This window comes from Pseudopipra pipra, chromosome 5 (assembly GCF_036250125.1).
Source record: "Pseudopipra pipra isolate bDixPip1 chromosome 5, bDixPip1.hap1, whole genome shotgun sequence".
NCBI lineage: Eukaryota > Metazoa > Chordata > Aves > Passeriformes > Pipridae > Pseudopipra > Pseudopipra pipra.
Window position 1 is genome coordinate 74,034,761 of NC_087553.1, and position 20,859 is coordinate 74,055,619.

Genomic DNA, 20,859 nt, shown 5'->3' on the forward strand with positions numbered 1-20,859 from the left:
GCCCAGGCTTTCCAGTCTTGCCTCCGTGTTTTATTTTGCTCAGGCATTCCGGTTCTTCCCTCAGGCTCTTTTAATCTCCCGCTCCGTAACCTTTAAAAGGAGAGGTTTTAGCGGCCTCTGTAATGATTTTTTCGGGGCCTGAATGTGGATGTTCCGAGCTGCTCTGAGGAAAGAGATTAATTCAATTTTCCTAAACTGGAAATGGACTGAAAAACCGAGAGGCTCCATTGACTTTTCTTCGCTCGGTTCTTGGTTGTGTTTAGCGAAACGATCAATGGAGTCGAACTTCTCAGCCTTCACATTTCCAGGCACACGAGCTGGGGAAGATGGGAATAAACATTTTTAAGTCTTTTGGTTGGGTTTTTTTTTGTTTGTTTGTTTTCTTTTTTTTTTTTTTTTTTGACTGTTAGACTTGGCCAGAGCACGTTCCTCTTAAAAAAAAACCATCAGGGTAGATTCTGTTGGAAATGAATTACAAACAAATCCCCTCATTTATCCCCCAGGTGACAGTCTTTTGCTGATACGTGCTCTTTCCGGAGACTAATAAGTTTTTTGAATGTCGGTGGGGGAAAGTTAAAAAAAAAAAAAAATCCACACAAAAAAAAAAATCAAAGTAATTACTTTGTGTTCCCAAGCTCCTTATTTGTGGAGGTGCATGTGTGTTTATCTCCCTCTGTCATGCTGCATTGCTAATGGTAATTAAAAGGGAAGGGATTTTTCTCGTTGGAAGTTTTTTTCTCCTGATTTTCTGCCTTTCGGTGACTTTGGCCTCGGTGACGAGACTTTGCCACCGGCCACTTCCTTCTGGAACTGCTTTTAAGACGAGCTCTGAGTTTAGGGAATTCTGCCTGTCCGGCTGGGATTGGATCATTTTGTTTCTCCGGGTCTGTGGGATGTGAGGTGGGTGTTGGTTTTGGTTGCAGAGCAGGTTTTGAAGGCACGTCCTGGGTGTCGGTCCCACGGTGGCTCTGGGAAATCACACAGTGTTTGTCCATGTTGGATTTATTTAGCTGCACAGAATTTGGGATGGGGGGGATGGCAGCAAAGAATATGGAGCAAAACCAAGCGGTGCTTGGCCAGCAGTGGGGTGGGTGAGCTCACAAGGCACTCTGATTTCCAGGGAAACCCAGGTAGGACACGTTGGTTTCCAGCCTTGAGTGTCCATCCCACACAGGGGGGGCTTCAGTCTCTCCCTGAATTTCAGTCTCTCCCTGAATTTCCTCTTTAACATGAAATATGTGGGCTGGGAAGAGGCCACAGGGCTTTCCCAGCAGCTGCAGAGTTTGGAGATCAGGTCTTGAGTCTGATCAGGACATCAAACCCCAGCCCCACCACGGTGTGCAGGCTCTGCCTAGGTTCACACAGGCTTTTCCATGCCAGAGAAATGTGAGGATGAGTGTGGAAGCTCATTTCCAGGTCCACATAAAGCATAAAACACATGGAATACACCACTGGCTCTGACCAGGAAGGGTCTGGGCAGGCTTTGTGTGCACAGAGAGCAGCTTTATTCACCTACTGGCTTTAAAACTTCCAAAGGAACATTCCAGCATTTCTATTCTCTTCTCTCAGTCTGGTCAAGGAGCTTCTCCTGGTCCCCTGCACTTCCATATCTTCAGGAATTCACATCAAGCCTCACACAAGGTGTTGGGCTGAAACCATGGCTGGAGACACTGAGCAACGTGCAGGGATGGAAGTGTTGATCCCATGGAAGTCCAAGTGAGGAAGAAGAGGGATTTCTGTTGGTTTTGCTCAGTTTAAGGGGTTTTTTTATGCTTTGGAGTAGCAAAGAGTGGCACCTGCAGCACATAGATGAGCTTCAGTGAATGGTCTGCATTTAGAATCATGGAATTTTTTAGGTTGGAAAAACCCTCTGAGACCATCAAATCCAAGTTCCCCCAGCACTGCCAAGGCCACCACTGATCATGTCCCCAAGTGCCACATCCACCCAGCTTTTAAATCCCTCCAGGGATGGGGACTCCACCACTGCCCTGGGCAGCTGTGCCAGGGCTGGACAGCATTTTTGGGGAAGAAACTTTCCCTAATATCCAACCTAAACATCCCCTGGCACAACTTGAGGCTGTTTCCTGTTGGAAACTTGAGGCCTCTTGTCCTCTTTACTTGGGAGAAGAGACCAACCCTCAGTATGATCCAGAATCATCCCATGGGAATAAATCCCCCTGTGAGTGAATGTGAATGTGAACTCCATGTCTGAGCTCTCCCACAACCTGCTTGAAGCTCCTGTTTGGGATAGAAATTGCTTTCTACTTCCATGTTTCCTGGGAGCTTCTGATTAGATGCCCAACAAACAGCTCTTAGGAGGAAAAACAGACTTTTAAGAAGGGAACTTGGTGTGACACACACCAAAAAAATCCCAAAGAGAGGGTGAACCATCAACAGCCATCCCAGGCATTTGCCTGCAACTGAGGGAGAGGTAAATATTGGATTGAGTGCTGTGTCCAGCTCTGGGCCCTGAGCTCAGGAAGGCCCTGGAGGGGCTGGAGCAGGGGCAGGGAAGAGCAGCGAGGCTGGGGAAGGGACTGGAGCCCAAGTGCTGGGAGGAGAGGCTGAGGGAGCTGGGGGGGCTCAGCCTGGAGAGGAGGAGGCTCAGGGGAGACCTCCTCACTCTCTGCAACTCCCTGCCAGGAGGGGGGAGCTGGGGGGGGTCGGGCTCTGCTCCAGGGAACCAGCAGTAGGACAGGAGGGCACGGCCTCAAGCTGTGCCAGGGCAGGGTCAGGTTGGACATCAGGAAGGAATGTTTTCCATGGAGAGTGCTCAGCCCTTGGAATGGGCTGCCCAGGAGGGAGGTGGATTTTCCATCTCTGGAGGTGTATAAGGACAGACTGGATGTGACATCAGTGCCATGGGCTGGGAACCATGGCAGGGTTGGGTCAAGGGTTGGACTGGATGATCTCAGAGGGCTTTTCCAACCCAACTGATTCCATGTTTCTGTGGTTCTGTGACTGTCAGCACCTCTGTTGCCTGGCTCCAACCTGCAAATGGAAGCAATTAGAAACATGTCCTGCCTTTTTCCCAGCAGGCTCAGCCTTTCCTGCACAGGCCCCACAGACAGAGAAGACACATTTGAGTCCCTCAGCAGCAGATTGGTTTGCCCTGCCAGTCAGATCTCATTAGAAACTGCAAAGCTACAGATGCTCCATAGCCCCTTCTCCGCTCCGGAATAACAGATCCCGGGGCTGTGAGACGTGTTGGAGTCACTGCTCATCACTTCTCTCTGCTCTGCACTCCCATATTTTCTCTCTCTCTCTCTCTCTCTTATTTCTCTCTCTGTCTCCCTCTGTTTCTCTCTCTCTCTCTCTTAATTTGATTCTGTGATTCTCTGATAATTAGATTGAGCCAAGAGCAGAGCATTTCAATCTGCTGAAGCAACAGCATCCTGGATTCAGGAATGTTTCCTTTGGAGCAGGCAGGGCATGGCTGGTTCCCTTGGAGCAGGCTGGGAGCGAGTGAAATAGGGGTGTCCCCTCACTTGGGGACAGATGAGGACACAGCCACTCGTGGGAGAGGGGCTTCCAAGGGGAGAGCAATGGCCCAGGGCCAATTCCTGGTGGGAAAGGAAGAGGGAAAATGAGCAGAGGGCAGAAATAACACAAGTGAGAGGATCAACGGGGTCAAGCCATGACAGAACTTCAGAGCAGAGCAGGGATTCAGGGATAGCCCAGGAACCACAGCAGGGACAGGGATCCAGCTCCTTTAAGTCACTCAGGAGAGCTTTAGACTGGATATTCAGAATTTTTTTTGCTGGAAGGGGTTGTAACAGGCTGCCCAGGGCAGTGGTGGAGTCACCATCCCTGGAAGTGTTCAAGGTGTGGATGTGGCACTTGGGGACATGGGTTGGTGGTGACCACGGGGGTGAAGTGGTTGCATTGGGCACTTGTGTTTAGGCAGTTTGAGACACATTCCTTCATTTCCCTCTGCAGTTAATTACTCTTTAATCACCAAAATCCTTAATTCGTTGACTTTTGGTCTGGTTTGGAGAGTTTTTTGGCCAACTCAAAGCTGGCAGTGAGTCCTTTGGCCAAGCCACGTGTCTTTAGCAGTGTCTTCAAGGTCAACCAGTCCCAACCCCAACACCTTCCACTCTCCCAGGTTGCTCCAACCTGGCCTTGGACACTTCCAGGGATCCAGAGGCAGCCACAGCTTCTCTGGGCAACCCGTGCCCACCCTCACAACATCTAAATTCCTCTGAACATCAAACCTAAATCTCCCCTCTTTGAGTTTAAAACACTCCCCCTTGTCCTATCCCTGCCTCCCTGTGTATTCAGCCACCCCATTGGATGCAGCAACATCCTAGTTTGGGGGGGTTCAGCCACCCCATTAGATGCAGTAACATCCTATTTTGGGTATTTTGGGGATTCAGCCACCCCATTAGATCCAGTAACATCCTATTTTGGGGTGTTCATCTACCCCAGTGGATGCAGCAACATCCTATTTTGGGTGTTCAGCCATCCCATTAGATGCAGTAACATCCTAGTTTGGGGGGGTTCAGCCACCCCATTAGATGCAGTAACATCCTATTTTGGGTATTTTGGGGATTCAGCCACCCCATTAGATGCAGTAACATCCTATTTTGGGTATTTTGTGGATTCAGCCACCCTATTAGATGCAGTAACATCTTATTTTGGGGTGTTCAGCTGCCCCATTAGATGCAGCAACATCCTATTTTGGATGTTCAGTCACCCCATTAGATGCAGTAACATCCTAGTTTGGGGATTTAACCACCCCATTAGATGCAGTAACATTCTATTTTGGGTATTTTGGGGATTCAGCCACCCCATTAGATGCAGCAACATCCTATTTTGGGGATTCAGCCACCCCAGTGGATGCAGTAACATCTTATTTTGGGGATTCAGCCACCCCAGTGGATGCAACAACATCCTATTTTGGGTGTTCAGCCATCCCATTAGATGTAGCAACATCCTAGTTTGGGGGGGTTCAGCCACCCCATTAGATGCAGTAACATTCTAGTTTGGGTATTTTGGGGATTCAGCCACCACATTAGATGCAGTAACATCCTATTTTGGGTATTTTGGGGATTCAGCCACCACATTAGATGCAGTAACATCCTATTTTGGGGATTCAGCCACCACATTAGATGCAGTAACATCCTATTTTGGGGATTCAATCACCCCAATAGTTCCCCACAAGCTTTCTTTGGGTCCATCTGAAAGGTTTTGACCCTCCTGAGTTGGAATTTGGATACCAAAGTACGACTGTCATAATTATCCACTGACCTGCAGCCTGGAATGAGACAAGCTGTCCCTAAAGGACATTTTTGCAGCAAAAACCCAAATCCTCAAAGGGAGAGATGATGATTCCTCAGATGCCAAAGGGGCACGAAAGCCAGGAATGCAGATGAGGCGTCGCCTGTCTGTCCAGGGCGGTGCCTGACATTAAAAATTCCGACTGGAGCGCAGGAAAAGCGGAGGGAAGGAGGTGAATTATTGATGGAGAGCGAGCCTTTCCCTCTCTGACAGATGGAGGCTGTCTGGGAACGTTCTGCAGGGCGGCATCTGCGCGGGGCCCGATCGGCGTCCCCGAACTTTCGCGCGTCAGATGTCGGGTATCAACGCGCCGGCTCCGATGGAGCAATTAAATGTGTCCCGTGATGAACCTCAGCTTGGAGCCAAGAGAAATCCGTGGCTCAGGTGAAGCCCAAACTCCTGGATTTTTAGGGAGATATTGAAATAATCACACCCTGACACGGCACGGAATGCACACATATGATGTCAATCCATCGGAATATTCAGGAGATGGTCGGCAGTGTGTAAACTCCCCCTCGGATTTTCCTGAAGGCTGTAAAGCTCCCCTTGTATTTGATGATTTGTGTTGCAGATTTGAGATAAATGATGTGGGAAAGGCATAAAATCCAGGTGACATCTCACAGGCACATTAACATGGAAAGCTGGAGTTGGCCTAAGTGCACACTGTAATTGTAGCTCAGATACGGATTCTGCGTTGTCACAGAATCCCAGAATCCCAGAATCAGCCGGGTTGGAAAAGCCCTCTGAGATCATCCAGTCCAACCCTCACTCCAACCCCGCCGTGGTTCCCAGCCCATGGCACTGATGCCACATCCAGTCTGTCCTTAAACACCTCCAGGGACAGTGACTCCACCCCCTCCCTGGGCAGCCCATTCCAAGGGCTGAGCACTCTCCATGGAAAACATTCCTTCTGATGTCCAACCTGCCCCTGCCCTGGCCCAGCTTGAGGCCATGCCCTCTTGTCCTACTGCTGGTTCCCTGGAGCAGAGCCCAACCTCCCCCGGCTCCCCCCTCCTGGCAGGGAGTTGCAGAGAGTGAGGAGGTCTCCCCTGAGCCTCCTCCTCTCCAGGCTGAGCCCCCCCAGCTCCCTCAGCCTCTCCTCCCAGCACTTGGGCTCCAGTCCCTTCCCCAGCCTCGCTGCTCTTCCCTGACCCTGCTCCAGCCCCTCCAGGGCCTTCCTGAGCTCAGGGCCCAGAGCTGGACACAGCACTCCAGGGGTGGCCTCCCCAGCGCCCAGCCCAGGGGCACAAGCCCTGCCCTGCTCCTGCTGCCACACTCTTCCTCAGCCAGACCAGTTTTCTCTGGCACATTGATTTGTTAGACTCAACCATCCTTACTCCAGGCAGACATGGATTGCTTGACCCAACCATAGTTACTCCAGGCAGACATGGATTGCTGGACCCAACCATAGTTACTCCAGGCAGACATGGATTGCTGGACTCAACCATAGTTACTCCAGGCAGACACTGATTGTTGGACCCCCCTGAAGTCCCTCCACATCCCCATGTCACGGCCTGTCCTCCCCCATCCTCAGCAGGTCCCATCCACGTGTCCTCCACCCTCCGGCAGCTCCCAAACATTCCTGCTTTTATTAGAGCTCCACATTCTCTCCCCACTGAGCATCTCCCTGGTTTTACACCCAGTTCCAAGCCACTCAATCCTAAATAAAGCCGGGCTTTTGCCACAGGAACTGTTGGTCCCGGAGGGGAGCTAAAATTGTGGGATTTTTTTGCCAACTGGAGCAATTTGCAGCCCTTTCCATGGAACTGCTTCCAGGCTACATTCATTTCCACATTTCCTCTCATTTATGCACAAGGCAAAGGGAAAAACCCCTTAATATTCTTTATGAACTGGCAGATGGCACAGGGAATTTTTTTTTCTTCTTTTTTACCACGTGCAGTAAAATGCAAATGTGTGTGGCTTATTTGCAAATGCTGGCATTAATAACTGATATTTAAACAGGTCAGATTAGCACTTTTACTGATCTATTAAAGAGATTCCCCCCCTTCCCTCAATCATTTGCACACTCAAAATCAATTTTAATACAACATGTAAATTGAATTTAATTTTTTTTTACATATAAAATTGCATTTATCTGCTCGAGCCATTAAATTTACTGTTTAATATGTACTTTCCAGCTCACTTGGCTAGAATTTCATTGCTCTTTATCTGTATAAATTTAATTAGCCTCGATATCATCAGTATATTATAGAACTAATTAAAGATTTAGATAAGTGCTGAGGGTGCTTGTTTAATACCCTGTAAAGTTCCATTTGGAGAGGGAGGATTTCCATCTCTCATCCTAGATCAGCCGGTTTGGAGCTACAAGGAGTTGTCTCAGACATTGTTGTTTTTGGTTTTTTGAAAAATTATTTAATGGGGTTTAATGGATTTATCCTCCCTTTGAAGAGCTGTGTAATTCCTGTGGATCACAAAGGGCTTGGAGTTGTTCAGGGGTGGGGTTTAAGTGCTCCATGTGTGTGTGTGTTTTCCCCTCGTGGTGATGCTCAGAGATCCCCAGGCATCCCCACTCCGAGAGTTTTAGGATCATAATTCCATCATTATAAATTATGGATTATGAAATACAGCTTATGAGTTATGAATAATTCCATAGTTGTGAGTTATTATGAATTATGGAGGTTGGAAAAGACCTCCAAGATTGCAAGTCCAACCTGTAGCTGATCAGCACCGAGTGCCACGGACGGTCATTCCTTGGACACCTCCAGGGGTGGGGACTCCAAACCTCCCTGGGCAGCCCCTGCCAATGTTTAACAACCCTTTCCATGAGGAAATTCCTCCTGCTGTCCAACCTGACCCACCCCTGGCACAGCTTGAAACTGTTCTCTCTTGTCCTGTCCTGTTGTCCCCTTAGGAAGGCGGCAAACGAGATTCAGGAAAATCAAGCTGTGAAAATGTTGCAGGTTGGAAAATAAGTAGTTTTAGGTGAAACCCTCAAAGTCCAAAGACCACTTTGCACTCTCCCTGATTCAGAGAATCCCAGAATCACTGAGGCTGGAAAAGAGCCCAAAGATCCTCAAGTCCACCCTGTGCCCCATCCCCACCTTGTCCCCCAGCCCAGAGCACTGAGTGCCACAGCCAGGCCTTCCTTGGGCACCTCCAGGGATGGGGACTCCAAACCTCCCTGGGCAGCCCCTGCCAGTGTTTAACAACCCTTTCCATGAGGAAATTCCTCCTCATGTCCAACCTGACCCTCCCCTGGCACAGCTTGAGCTCATTTCCCAGCAGGGCCACGTTGTCCAAGGCACGAGCGACAAACCACGGGAGGAAGGGAAAAAGGGAATAAGAAGGAAATACTAAAGGTAGAGCTTGGAAATATCAGGATAAAAAGGAGCAGAGGGAAAAGGAGAGACCTTTGGGAAGAGTGGTGATGTTCTGCACCTGCTCTACCTTTCTCTTTGCTAATTATCTCCACGTTTCAGAGGTGATTTATCATCTGTGTCTCACAAAAAGGGTTTGTAGCGAGAGAAGACCAAGTGCTTCAGTCCCACAGAGCTGCCATTGCACCCCAAAAATGTTGTCTGTCAAAAATTTTTTATCCAAAATTGCTTAATTCATGTAGAAAGCACCACTCAGGTGAGCTGATTTATGTGTGGTGTTTCCTGCACTGTCTCTGTGGTTTCAACTTGAAAGGGGAAAGTAATTAGATTTTATAACGTGGCTGCCTTTAATTAGAAGGTCGGACTTATGGCTTTTGAATAAATACATTGATTTTTGTTGCCCGTGCACTGCAGTGGGTACAGTGCTGATCAAGGTGTGAGGGCTTCCCATCTCTGATACCGTTTTCTGCCTCGAAAAAATAGTTTTTAATTATTTTTAATATTAATTTTTAATTCTTTTTGCAGTTTTAAAGGAAAAAAAAAAAGCCAATATTATCCTTCCACGCCAGCCTTGATTACCTGTTCGGGGCTGTGATTTGCAGCGTGAAGCACCATTATATTATAAATTCACTTTTATTTCTCCCCCTCGTGCTTTGTTTTCTTTCCCAACCCGTTTCACATCTTGGATGTTTGAACCTTTTAGGCTTTGAAGTGGTTTTTTTGACATTCTGGACACGCTTTTCCTTCAGAGCCTTCTGGGCTCTCCTGCCCCCAAATTGTGGTGGTGGCACATCTCCCTCTGGGCTCCTGAGGGGCTATGGGTGAGGTGGGCTCTGCTGCCTCTAGAGAAGGTGTTGATCAGAGTGGCATGAACATTTCTGGCCTAATTTTGGGTTCCTTCCACAGCCCACAGAGCAATGTGGGGGTTCCTCACCCCAGGCAGTGAGACAAGTCTTGGCTTGGTGTCCAAGAGGAGCTGAGGTTGACTTAGAACAGCAAAACCACCTCTGGGAAATCCCCCTGGAGCACTTTGGGTTCTTCTGGAGGCAGAAAAGGATTATTCCTGTTGTTGTCCCCAGAACTGCTCCAGGTTAATTAAAAATCAGGGAAGGAATCTTAAGAAATGTCGATCAGGATCCATGTTCCCCTGTGGAATGGATTCCTGAGGGTGATGGAATTCACTTATTTTAGGGTTGTAGCTGCAGCTGAGGATGAGCAGTGGTGAGAGATTGGGGCTGGATGATCTTTAGGGTGGGCTCCTGAGGGTTTGTGAGTGAGGTGGGCTCTGGTGCCTCTAGAGGAGCTGTTGATCAGAGTGGCATGAACATTTCTGGCCTAATTTTGGGTTCCTTCCACAGCCCACAGAGCAATGTGGGGGTTCCTCACCCCAGGCAGTGGGAGGTGTCTTGGCTTGGTGTCCAAGAGGAGCTGAGGTTGACTTAGAACAGCAAAACCACCTCTGGGAATTCCCCCTGAAGCACTTTGGGTTCTTCTGGAGGCAGAGAAGGATCATTCCTGTTGTTGTCCCCAGAACTGCTCCGGGTTAATTAAAAATCAGGGAAGGAATCTTAGGAAATGTCCATCAGGATCCACATTCCCCTGTGGAATGGATTCCTGAGAGTGATGGAATTCACTTATTTTAGGGTTGTAGCTGCAGCTGAGGATGAGCAGTGGTGAGAGTGGGGCTGGATGATCTTTAGGGTGGGCTCCTGAGGGTTTGTGAGTGAGGTGGACTCTGGTGCCTCTAGAGGAGCTGTTGATCAGAGTGGCATGAACATTTCTGGCCTAATTTTGGGTTCCTTCCACAGCCTGTGGAGAAATGTGGGGGTTTCTCACCCCAGGCAGTGAGAGGTGCCTTGGCTTGGTGTCCAAGAGGAGCTGAGGTTGACTTAGAACAGCAAAACCACCTCTGGGAATTCCCCCTGAAGCACTTTGGGTTCTTCTGGAGGCAGAAAAGGATTATTCCTGTTGTTGTCCCCAGAACTGCTCCGGGTTAATTAAAAATCAGGGAAGGAATCTTAAGAAACGTCCATCAGGATCCACATTCCCATGTGGAATGGATTCCTGAGGGTGATGGAATTCACTTATTTTAGGGTTGTAGCTGCAGCTGAGGATGAGCAGTGGTGGATGATCTTTAAGGTCCCTTCCACCCCAAACCATTCCATGATATGAATCCATGCCATGATGTGACGTAGCAGACCCCTCCCATCCCAATTTTTGAAGCCCTGAAGGTGGAACAACCAGTACCTGTCCTTGCAGGATTTTAAAATGCTGCTTGACACGTGTGCAAACATCTCTTCAGCCCTCCTGAGATGTGGGAATTCCAGGAACTGCTGCTTTCCATGGATTTTTCCTTTGCTTGGTGTTTTCAGGACTCGCATTGCCAAACCCTGGGTGCTGGAGCTCATCCCTCCCACCCCTGGAACCGTCATCTCCGTCCTCATCTCTCTCCCTTTCCCACCTCAGATGTCTCCACACAGGCAGAAATTGTCTCCTTGGGGAAGATAATTCTTCAGGGATTCTCTCCTTGGTCAAGCCAGGCCTGAAAATACATTTTTTTTTCTGCATTACTCAACTGAAGATATTTGACTGAAGTAATTTCTTGCTGCATTTGCCCTTTTTGCCCTCCCTCACGTCCCCCCTCGTATTTAAATGTCCTGGTTCCACCAGGATCTGCAAATATCAGAACTGAGTGATTTTATAACCACAGATTTGGGGTTATTTTCATCTTCATTTGCTTTCTTGTGCTGTCTGGTGGGTTTTCATGGGATCACAGCACGGTTTGGGTCGAAAGGGACCTTAAAGCCCATCCAGTTCCAACCCCAACACCTTCCACTCTCCCAGGTTGCTCCAACCTGGCCTTGGACACTGCCATGGATCCAGGAGCAGCTACAGGGCAACCCATGCCAGTCTTTCACCACCCTCATCATAAAACATTCCTTAAATCCTGTCTTAAAACCTCCCCTCATTTAGTTTTTCTCCAGATTTTTAGTGTAAGTTCTTCCTACTTAACCTTTTTGACTTTCCTATCAGAGCAGCACTTCGGGGGGCTGTCAAAGTGCCTCCCAAATCCCCCAAAAGAGAGGGAGATAAGGCACAAAATGTATATATACCCTTTTTTTTTGTTCCCTCTGGGTAAATCACACCCAGCTCTGAGTTCTTGCCTTGTGCTTCTCTTTCTGTCTCCACTGCTCAGAGCAGCCCCCAGCTCCCTAACGAAGGAATAATTAAAGTGAGATCCTTTATTCCTCTCATCTGAAGGTCCTTCTCTGAAGAAGAGATCAAGTCACTCCCAGGGAAAATCAGAATTTCATTTCGAATTCACCTGGCCACCTTTTGAAAAAGGTTTTTTTGAGTGCAGCAGGCCTTGGGTTACAGGTGCACATTAACATTTAAATGGAGGAGGGTATTAACAGCCCTCAGAGGAGCTGATTGCCTTTCCTGAGAGGTTTTTTTTTTCCCCTAAGTGAGAAAGCTTCTTAATTTTTATTCTCTTTCTCCAAGTATAGAGTTCAAGAGACCATTTTTAATATATATATTTATATATATATATATGTGCTCAAAATTCCTCCTTCCAAAATGGGTTCTTTGTTGGCAACTTGATATTTTCTTTTAAAAGGGCTGTTTAAAAACCAAACTGGTTTGTGGCTCAGTTGGCTTTTTTTCAGCTTTGGTGTGGGATGTTTTTTTTCCTGCCCTGGGAAGCATTTCCACCAGGGATATTCGCCCTTCCCTGTGTGCTCTTAGCACAGAGCTGTTCTTTGTGCCAGGGTGGATCTTCCTGGGCCAGTTCCAGGAGGAAAAGTGCATTTTGAGCTTTGGGTTAAGTTAGGTTTGTCCTGAAAAAAATGCCCAAAAAATTCAAGGCACCTTTGAACCCAATCCCACCGTCAGTGGAACAGATCACAGATGTCAAGGTTGGGACGTGAGTTGATCACGCGAAGGATGGATTTTATTCTTAAAAAATAACAAATCTTGGTCATCCAAGCCATCAAAACTAGTCGGCCATCCTGTATGAGCAGCATATTAATGACTTTGGATATTTTAGGCAGCCTTTAACTCCCCCAAAATAAGGCCATCGATGCTAAAGCTGAGCTTAAGTGGAGAGTTTGACCAGGGATTTAAGATCCTAAAGAGCTAAAGGTTTTGGAGCCAGATGAATGCTTCCTTGCCCTTGTGAAACAGCACTTTATTTCCATAGGAAATCAGGAGAGATGCTCCAGAAGGACCTGCCCCAGGCTTAGGGTATAAAACCTCTCCTATCAGATCGACTCAACAAGTCCCATCGATGCTTTTCAGCAAAATATAAATAAAATTATAAATGAGTGAATGAACACACAAACACAAAGATTTCCCTGGTGAGTTCCCAGGTCACTTTGTTCCCATCAGCTGCATTTCTGACTTCTTAGAGTCCTTGGAATGGTTTGGGTTGGAAAAGACCTTAAAACTTATCTATTCCCACCCCTGCTACGGGCAGGGACACCTTCCACTATCTCAGGTTTCTCCAAGCCCTGTCCAACCTCAGACATTTCAAACTCAGGTGAATACATTTGTAAATTCAGCTTTAATCTCTTCTCTTCTTGCCCCAAATATCCCATTTTGGAGCCCTGGAAGCTCTTACTGCCCAGGCTGGTGACCTGTGTGGGGTAAATCAGCTTCCACGTGCCCACATTAAAGCCAAAAGAAAGCTTGGGAAGCTAAATTTCCTCTTTGGTTAGGTGTGCTAATCCCATATTATTATTTATTAACCTGTTTTGTCAGATGATGGAAGGAGCTCCTGATGAATATTAATTCTCCTCCCTGGTTTTAAAAGCTCACCTTTATAAAAAACAACCAAAGGATTTCGCTGAGCAGATCCCCCTCACCCGGTGTCCATTTATTCCCCCCATCCCATCCTTGCTTCCCACAACCTCCCCTTGCTAATCAAAGGAGCTGAAATTAAAAAAAATCACAGAGCAAGAGGCTCATCCCACCCCCTTTCTTTCATATTTCATTATTTGATAACATCAAAAAATGAGTCCATCGGAGCTGCTTGGGCGAAGGCAAACAGGAGTGGGCCTGATCAATATTTATTAATACTTTCAAAGACAAGGGAGGCAAAGTCGAGCAGACTCGGTAATGGAGTGAATAATTACTCATGCAAATAGGGTTTGGCCCCAGGCAGTGCCAAGCCAAGGCAGCAGGTTTTTAATTGCACCCAATTAAAAATGCAGCACCTTTCGCTCTCGCGCTCTCTTTCTCTCTCCCGCTGTCTCGTTTTTATTTTAGAGGAAGTTTTTAATTAAAAAATAATCTGATCTCGGGAAGAGTGGCAGGTGAATCCTGTGGTTGTTAGGGGCAGAATTATTCTTCAGTTGGCAGAGATTTGGGAGAGGTGAGAAGGAAGGAAGGTGGAAGGATGTGGGGGAAAGACGGGCCTGTGTCGCTGAGCTCGTCCAGTGATCCCTTTGTGCTTCAGACAGAGCAGATTTAGTCCTTTCTCTTTATTTTAAGGTGCTCTGTGACCTTGGGAAGGTGAAGTCCTGTGCTTTGGAGCAAAAAAGACTTGCCATCCCCATCCCTGGAAGTGTCCAAGGCCAGCTTGGAGCAACCTGGGATAGTGGAAGGTGTCAGGGTTGGAACTGGCTGAGCTGTGAGGTCCCTTCCAACCCAAACTTTCTGGGATGGTATCGACTGTCCCGTGTGATGGGGTGGCACAGAATGTTTTGGGGTTTCCTGTCATGCACATGGGAACTGAGATCAGCAGGTGGCACAGGGTGACATTCCCAACTTGAGGAGTTTGTAGGGCTGCAGGACTCTCCTAAATCCCTTCTGCAAAGAGCAGCTGGCTCAGGGATGTGCAGGGGCCCATCCTTACCTCCCCCCCTGCCTCTGCAGCTGCACAAACCCCCTCTTTTATCAGGCTAAACCAGGGGGATTTGGGAATCTCTGTTACCCAGTTGTTCTCCAGTGGTTTGTCTGCTTTCCCTTTCTTTTTCCTAAGGGAGACACTCCCACTGAGACAGTTCTATACCATGATATGACATCTATAGATCTGTACACATCTTTATCTATATTCTGGTTTCTCCATGGGGGATCCCAGTGGTATCTCAGCTGCTGGTACCTTCTGGAAGAGGGGAGCCCTCAGTTCCCCACAGTTTGTGTTTTAGCTCAGGATGGAAGAGTGTGAGGAGCCAACTTGGGAGGTTTGTCCCCCCTGTGCCTGTAGGTGCCCACTTGGCATCTCCTGATGTTCAGCTGGGAGAGCTGGGGGGGTTCACCTGGAGAAGAGAAGGCTCCAGGGAGAGCTGAGAGCCCCTTCCAGGTTCTAAAGGGGCTCCAGGAGAGCTGGAGAGGGACCTGGGACAAGGCAGGGAGGGACAGGACACAGGGAATGGCTTCCCAGTGCCAGAGGGTTAAATGGGATATTGGGAAGGAATTGCTGTCTGGGAGGGTGGGGAGGGGCTGGAATGGATTTCCCAGAGAAGCTGTGGCTGCCCCTGGATCCCTGGAAGTGTCCAAGGCCAAGTTGGAGCAACCTGGGCTAGTGGAAGGTGTTGGGGTTGGAACTGATTGATCTTTAAGGTCCCTTCCAACCCAAACCATCCTGGGATTCTGTGATGGTGTTCCATAGGAAGATGTTTCCATCAGAAACCTGATGTTTCTCTGCTGAATAAAAGCAAGAGTTGGTGCGATTTTTAGGAAGGAATGTTTTCCATGGAGAGTGATCAGGCATTGGAATGGGCTGCCCAGGGAAGAGGTGGAGTCACCATCCCTGGAGGTGTTTGGGATGAGACTGGATGTGGCATCAGTGCCACCAGGGCGAGGTTGGAGCAACAGTTGGACTGGACGATCTCAGAGGGCTTTTCCCACCCGGCTGATTCCGCGATCCTGCGATTCCGCAGGAATAAAGGTCTGGAGCGTTTACCGAGGCGGTTTTCTCCTTCGCTTGCTTTGCAGGCAGTACTATGAGATGCTCTACAACACGGCAGACGAGCTGCTGAACCTGGTGGTGGATCAGGGGGTGAAGTACACGGAGCTGGAATACATCTACGCCCTCAACCTGCTGCACCGCAGCCAGACGGGCGTGGGCGACCAGACCACGCAGAACATGAGGCTGCAGCGGCTCAAGGAGATCATCTGTGAGCAGGCTGCCATCAAACAGGCCACCAAGGACAAGAAGATCACCACAGTGTGACCCACCCTGCCCCTCACACCCATGGGAGAGCCGGGACTGGCAGGTGGCAGGTCCAGGCTTCTGTCTGTGTGCTGGTGGGGAGGGAAATGCCACCTGGGATTTGGGGTTGGGGTTGTTTTTTGGGGGGGTTCTGATGTGTGTTCATCATCATGCTTCTTCACGTGTTCTCCCACGGCAGGACCAGGAGTCCTGGTGGAGTTTGGGGTGGGATAGTTGGCTTTGCTCTGCTCCTGCTGCTTCGCTTTGGGGAGTGTAAAACAAGCTGCTGTCTCTGGTGGGGTGGCCAAAGAGAAGATCTCACGCTGGGTCGGGTCAGGGAGTTCAGACCACGCTAAATAAACAGCACCATGACAGTCAAGCACAGTCCTGTGGGGATCTTGATGGTTTTGAGCCCTGTTTTGAGGCCTGCTCAGCTCTGCAGAGAGTTCTCCACGAGAGTTTTCTCCACGTGAAAAGTGGAGAAGCTCCACATGAAGTTTTCTGCTGTTCCCACTGCAAAGAGACCTCGTTGTTTACTCCTTCAGCTGATACATCCTTCAGCCAGTTCTCAGTGTGGGAGGGAACACGGGACCATTTGTTTCCCACTTGTACTTTTCCATTATCCCGGAGCCATCTGGCACCGGGCGACGGCGGCTGCAGGAGAGAATTGCCAACATAAGATAATAACAGAGCTTAATTCTCTTGTTCCCAGTGTATCTTTGGAGCCTGCCCAGCTCCAAAGGCGTTTTGTCGTTGTCATTTGATGTTCTGGAAGGACACACGGGGTGATGTGGCTCAGCACTGATGATCAGCAAGGGCAGGAGGGCAGATCCAAGCTCTGTGGGCTGAGGGACACTCAGGTCACCATTCCTGCCCTGTCTTGACCATAGTCTTCAAAAATAAGGTCACACTCCACTTGTATTTGGCAAATAAATTGTTGGCCCAGCTGGGTTTCACCTGCTGAGAAAGGTTCTCCCTGAGCTGTGTAACTTGGGTGTCCTGAAACTGCAAAATTAAAGGATGTTTAAAGACTCTTCAAAGGCTCTTCTGCTCTGTCTGTTTGGGTTTTTTTTGTAACAACTGTGGGTTTGTGGTGATTAAAAGTTCCTTTCCAGGTCCGAATTCACGATGTTCTCCAAGGTTCCATCGGTGTGGAAATGATCCAAATCATTCAGTCCAGTCCTCAAGAAGCTTCTCAACATCCATGAATTCAGGCTGAGCTCCTGTGGCCTCGTGTCAGATTTTTTATTCCTCAGTTCAGACTGAGCTCCTGTGGCCTAATTCAAACTGGGTTTTATTCCTGAATTCAGACTGAGCTGCTGTGGCCTAATGTTGGACTGGGTTTTATTCTAAATTCAGACTGGGTTTTATTCCTGAATTCAGACTGAGCTGCTGTGGCCTAATGTTGGGCTGGGTTTTATTCCTGAATTCACACTGGGTTTTATTCCTGAATTCAGACTGAGCTGCTGCTGTGGCCTCATGTCAGACTGGGTTTTATTCCTGAATTCAGACTGAGCTTCTGTGGCCTAATTCAGACTGGGTTTTATTCCTGAATTCAGACTGGGTTTTATTCCTGAATTCAGACTGAGCTGCTGTGGCCTCGTGTCAGACTGGGTTTTATTCCTAAATTCAGACTGGGTTTTACTCCTGAATTCAGACTGAGCTGCTGTGGCCTAATTCGAACTGGGTTTTATTCCTAAATTCAGACTGGGTTTTACTCCTGAATTCAGACTGAGCTGCTGTGGCCTAATTCAGACTGGGTTTTATTTATTTCCCTCACAAAGGGTCTGGGCTGTGTGTCGGTGTTTGTTTCAAATCTAAGAGGGGAGGGAGTGGGGGTGGGAGGGAACATTTTGGGAACATTCCTGTTCCTGAAGCTGCTGCTGTGGGCAGAGCCAAGCTGTTCCTGTTCATAGTAAACAACTCCTCGGACACCCCGCTGCTGATCCGCTCCCAGTGTCCACACCCCCCCCAAACATCCATCTGGAGCCACTCTTGGGGGCCTTCTTGAAGAAGAAGGTGGTGCTGACACACCAGAGGTTCTGAGGAGGTGTTTGGAAAGTCCCCTGAGAGCACAATGTGTCCCCCAGGTGCCTGTGTGATCCTGTTCTCTCCACACAGCAGCCACCACCCTTTTTGGGTCTCATGGATGTCCCTCATGTCCCTCATGGTCTTGGGCACATTTGGCAGGCTCTGGCTGTCCTGGATTTATCAGTTCTTATGGATGGAACAGAAGCACAAGTGTCCTGAGAGCACCAACCCTTGGGAAACTTTCTGCCACTGCCCTGCCAGCATTTGCTTTTCCTTTCCTCAGCACTTTGTTGCCTGGGAACTATTTCCCCATCCCAACCTGTGGAACTCGGTCACACAGATGGGGGATTTAGAACACATTCCCAGTGGAGGATGGTTTTCCAGAGGGAACAAACCACATGAAGTTGTTGCAAACTCTGCACTGACCCAAGAACCCCCTTTGTCTTGGATCTGAGCTGTGCAGAGCATGACACACCCCATTTCTGTCCTGAAGGGACCCAATCCTCAGTGTGGGACCTTCCTACAAAACCACAGAGAATATTTCTGGTTCTACCTCCAGCTCTGGGAACAACAGCAGGAGGATGTGGAGCTGCTGGAGAGAGTCCAGAGGAGGGCCTGGAGCTGCTCCCAGAGCTGGATCCCTCTGCTCTGGAGCCAGTGTGGGAGAGCTGGGAATATTCACCTGGAGAAGAGAAGGCTCCAGGGAGACCTGAGAGCCCCTTCCAGGGTCTAAAGGGGCTCCAGAAGAGCTGGAGAGGGACCTGGGACAAGGCCTGGAGGGACAGGACACAGGGAATGGCTTCCCAGTGCCAGAGGGCAGGGTTAGATGGGATATTGGGAAGGAATTGCTGTCTGGGAGGGTGGGGAGGGGATGGAATGGATTTCCCAGAGAAGCTGTGGCTGCCCCTGGATCCCTGGGAGTGTCCAAGGCCAGGTTGGATGGGGCTTGGAGCAACCTGGGCTAGTGGGAGGTGTCCCTGCCCATGGCAGGGGAGTTGGAACAAGATGGTCTCTAAGGTCCCTTCCAACCCAAACCATTCCATGATTCCACGATTCTGTTCCCTGCACGAGTTCTTGCCTAGGAGTGCTTTTGCTGTCCTGACAGGACCCTGCAGGACACCCCGGAGATTTTGGGTTGTAAATCCATGCGAAACACTTGTCGCCGTGCCAAGGCTCAGAGAGCAGTCATGACATGGAAGTGCTCCTTTGGTGCTTCAAGAGACAAGGAAACACTTCTCCACCTCACAAACTAGAATATTTTCATGGGGGGCTGTAAAAGTTTATGAAGGTTTCCCAATTTCCCCTTTACAGCCTCATAATCTTTATGGGGTTTTAATTATCCCGTGGTTTTGAAGCCTCCAGAAGTGGAAGGTGAAGCAAATTGCTGTGATTCCTTTCATGATTGAGTGTCAGTCACCAGCTCATCCTCTCCTGGGGGTCTCCTCCCTCCATATCCTCTGGATTAAGGGTGATATAAACCTGCCTAACTGGCATGGATAGATAGAATAGATAGGGATGGATGGATGGATGGAGGGAGGGAGGGATGGATGGAGGGATGGATGGATGGAGAAGCCCTCCAGGGATATCATGGTGTGGATCCCCCCAACCTCATCCTCTGCCCTCCATTCAGAGACAGCTCCACCTGGAACAGTTTCCTGAGCCTCTTTCTGCCTTTTGTTGGCTGTGTTTTATTTTATTCACGTGGGTCATAATTGCAAATCCCATTTGGAATGTGGTGATGGAAATAAAGAGGAGGGCACTCAGACAGGGAGAGGTGCCAAGAGGAAATTAGCATTGCAGGAATGTCAATTCTACAGCTCACAGACAAGTTGGGAGCTTTTTTTGGGGAGGAAAAGGGTCATTTGATGGAGCTGAGACTTGGAGAAGTCACCCAAATGTCGATTCTGTTGCTCATAGACAAGCAGGGAGATTTTGGGGGTGAAAAGAGAATCATTTTACTCAGCTGAGGAAAAGTGGAAAAGTCACTCAAATGGCTACTTGTACTCTAATCCTTAGTCCTGGGGGTTAATTCCCGTTGGGGCACACAAGCCCTGTCCATCCCTGCAGACCCTGCAGGCCACAAAGCTGCCCGTGCTCGGATCTCAGGAATTTATTACCCAAGGATTCATCCCACCACAGTTGAAATTCCCACAGGAATCCTATCCCAGTAGCAACTGGAGCTGTGTGTGGGCAGAGCAGGGGAGGTTCTGCCCTGAGGGGTTTTGTGCTCCAACATCCATGAGGGATGAGAAACTCCAAAGGAAGGTGCAGGGAAGTCAAATATTGCTCTCCAGGCCCCCATCCCTGGTGTATTCACCCCATTCTTTCATTACAGGGCAAAACCACGTTGTCAATCCGAGCCGTGCCCTGCACGTGCCCCGAACGTGCCCCCGCATGTTCGAGCTTTCGCATCGAACGGGGGGACTCAGAAATGAGGCATTTTACTTCATTTTCCCTTCTTTCCTTTGCTGATTGGATCTAACAAGTGAGCCAGGAGCAGGGGGGGGAAAATAAAAAAATGAAGTGGCTGCAGCCAGCATGTAATCATTAAATTTGCTCTTGGATGACCCGTGTGAAAACCATCGGCAGCGATTTATTGGGAAGTTCGTTGCACCGCTGTTCATTATTTACTCTGTGAAGCTCAGGCAACGGCGGCAATCAGGGGAGAAAACTGGACTGTTAGGGCCTTGGACTTCGGTGTTTGTCGTTTCCTCTGCTGAGCTGCAGCGTGAAATGTGTGTTTTTTGCACAGACAAATCCCCCCTCGGGCTGCTGCAGCTCCTCTGAGGGCACCCGGGCACCATGGGAGAGGTGAAAACAGGGATAGGGGGAAGGAGGGAAAAACATGGAGCAGCCTGGATGCTGCCCCTGGTGTTGAGCGTTTCCAAAGGCCTGTGGTGGCTGAAATTAGTGTCATGGTTGTTTTTCATGCCTCTGTCCCCCAGCTGAGGCAGAGCTGCTGCTCTTGCTCCTGACTAAGTCCCCTCCATCGCTGGGCTCTGACAAGCGCAGGGAGGCCCGGCCTAAGTTGAGTAGTACAGGGACTAAAGG

The 20,859-nt window shown here is 49.0% G+C and overlaps 1 protein-coding gene across 1 annotated transcript in view; it reads left to right on the forward strand.

Annotated features, from left to right (window-relative positions):
• Positions 1 to 16,817, forward strand: part of EXOC4 (exocyst complex component 4) — a 304,134-nt gene extending 287,317 nt beyond the window's left edge. Inside the window, exon 18 of the mRNA XM_064656590.1 lies at positions 15,561 to 16,817. Within this exon, the coding sequence (XP_064512660.1) occupies positions 15,561 to 15,798 (238 nt within the window). The 3' untranslated portion in view covers positions 15,799 to 16,817. The remainder of the gene's footprint in view (positions 1 to 15,560) is intronic.
• Positions 16,818 to 20,859: the final 4,042 nt, after the last annotated feature.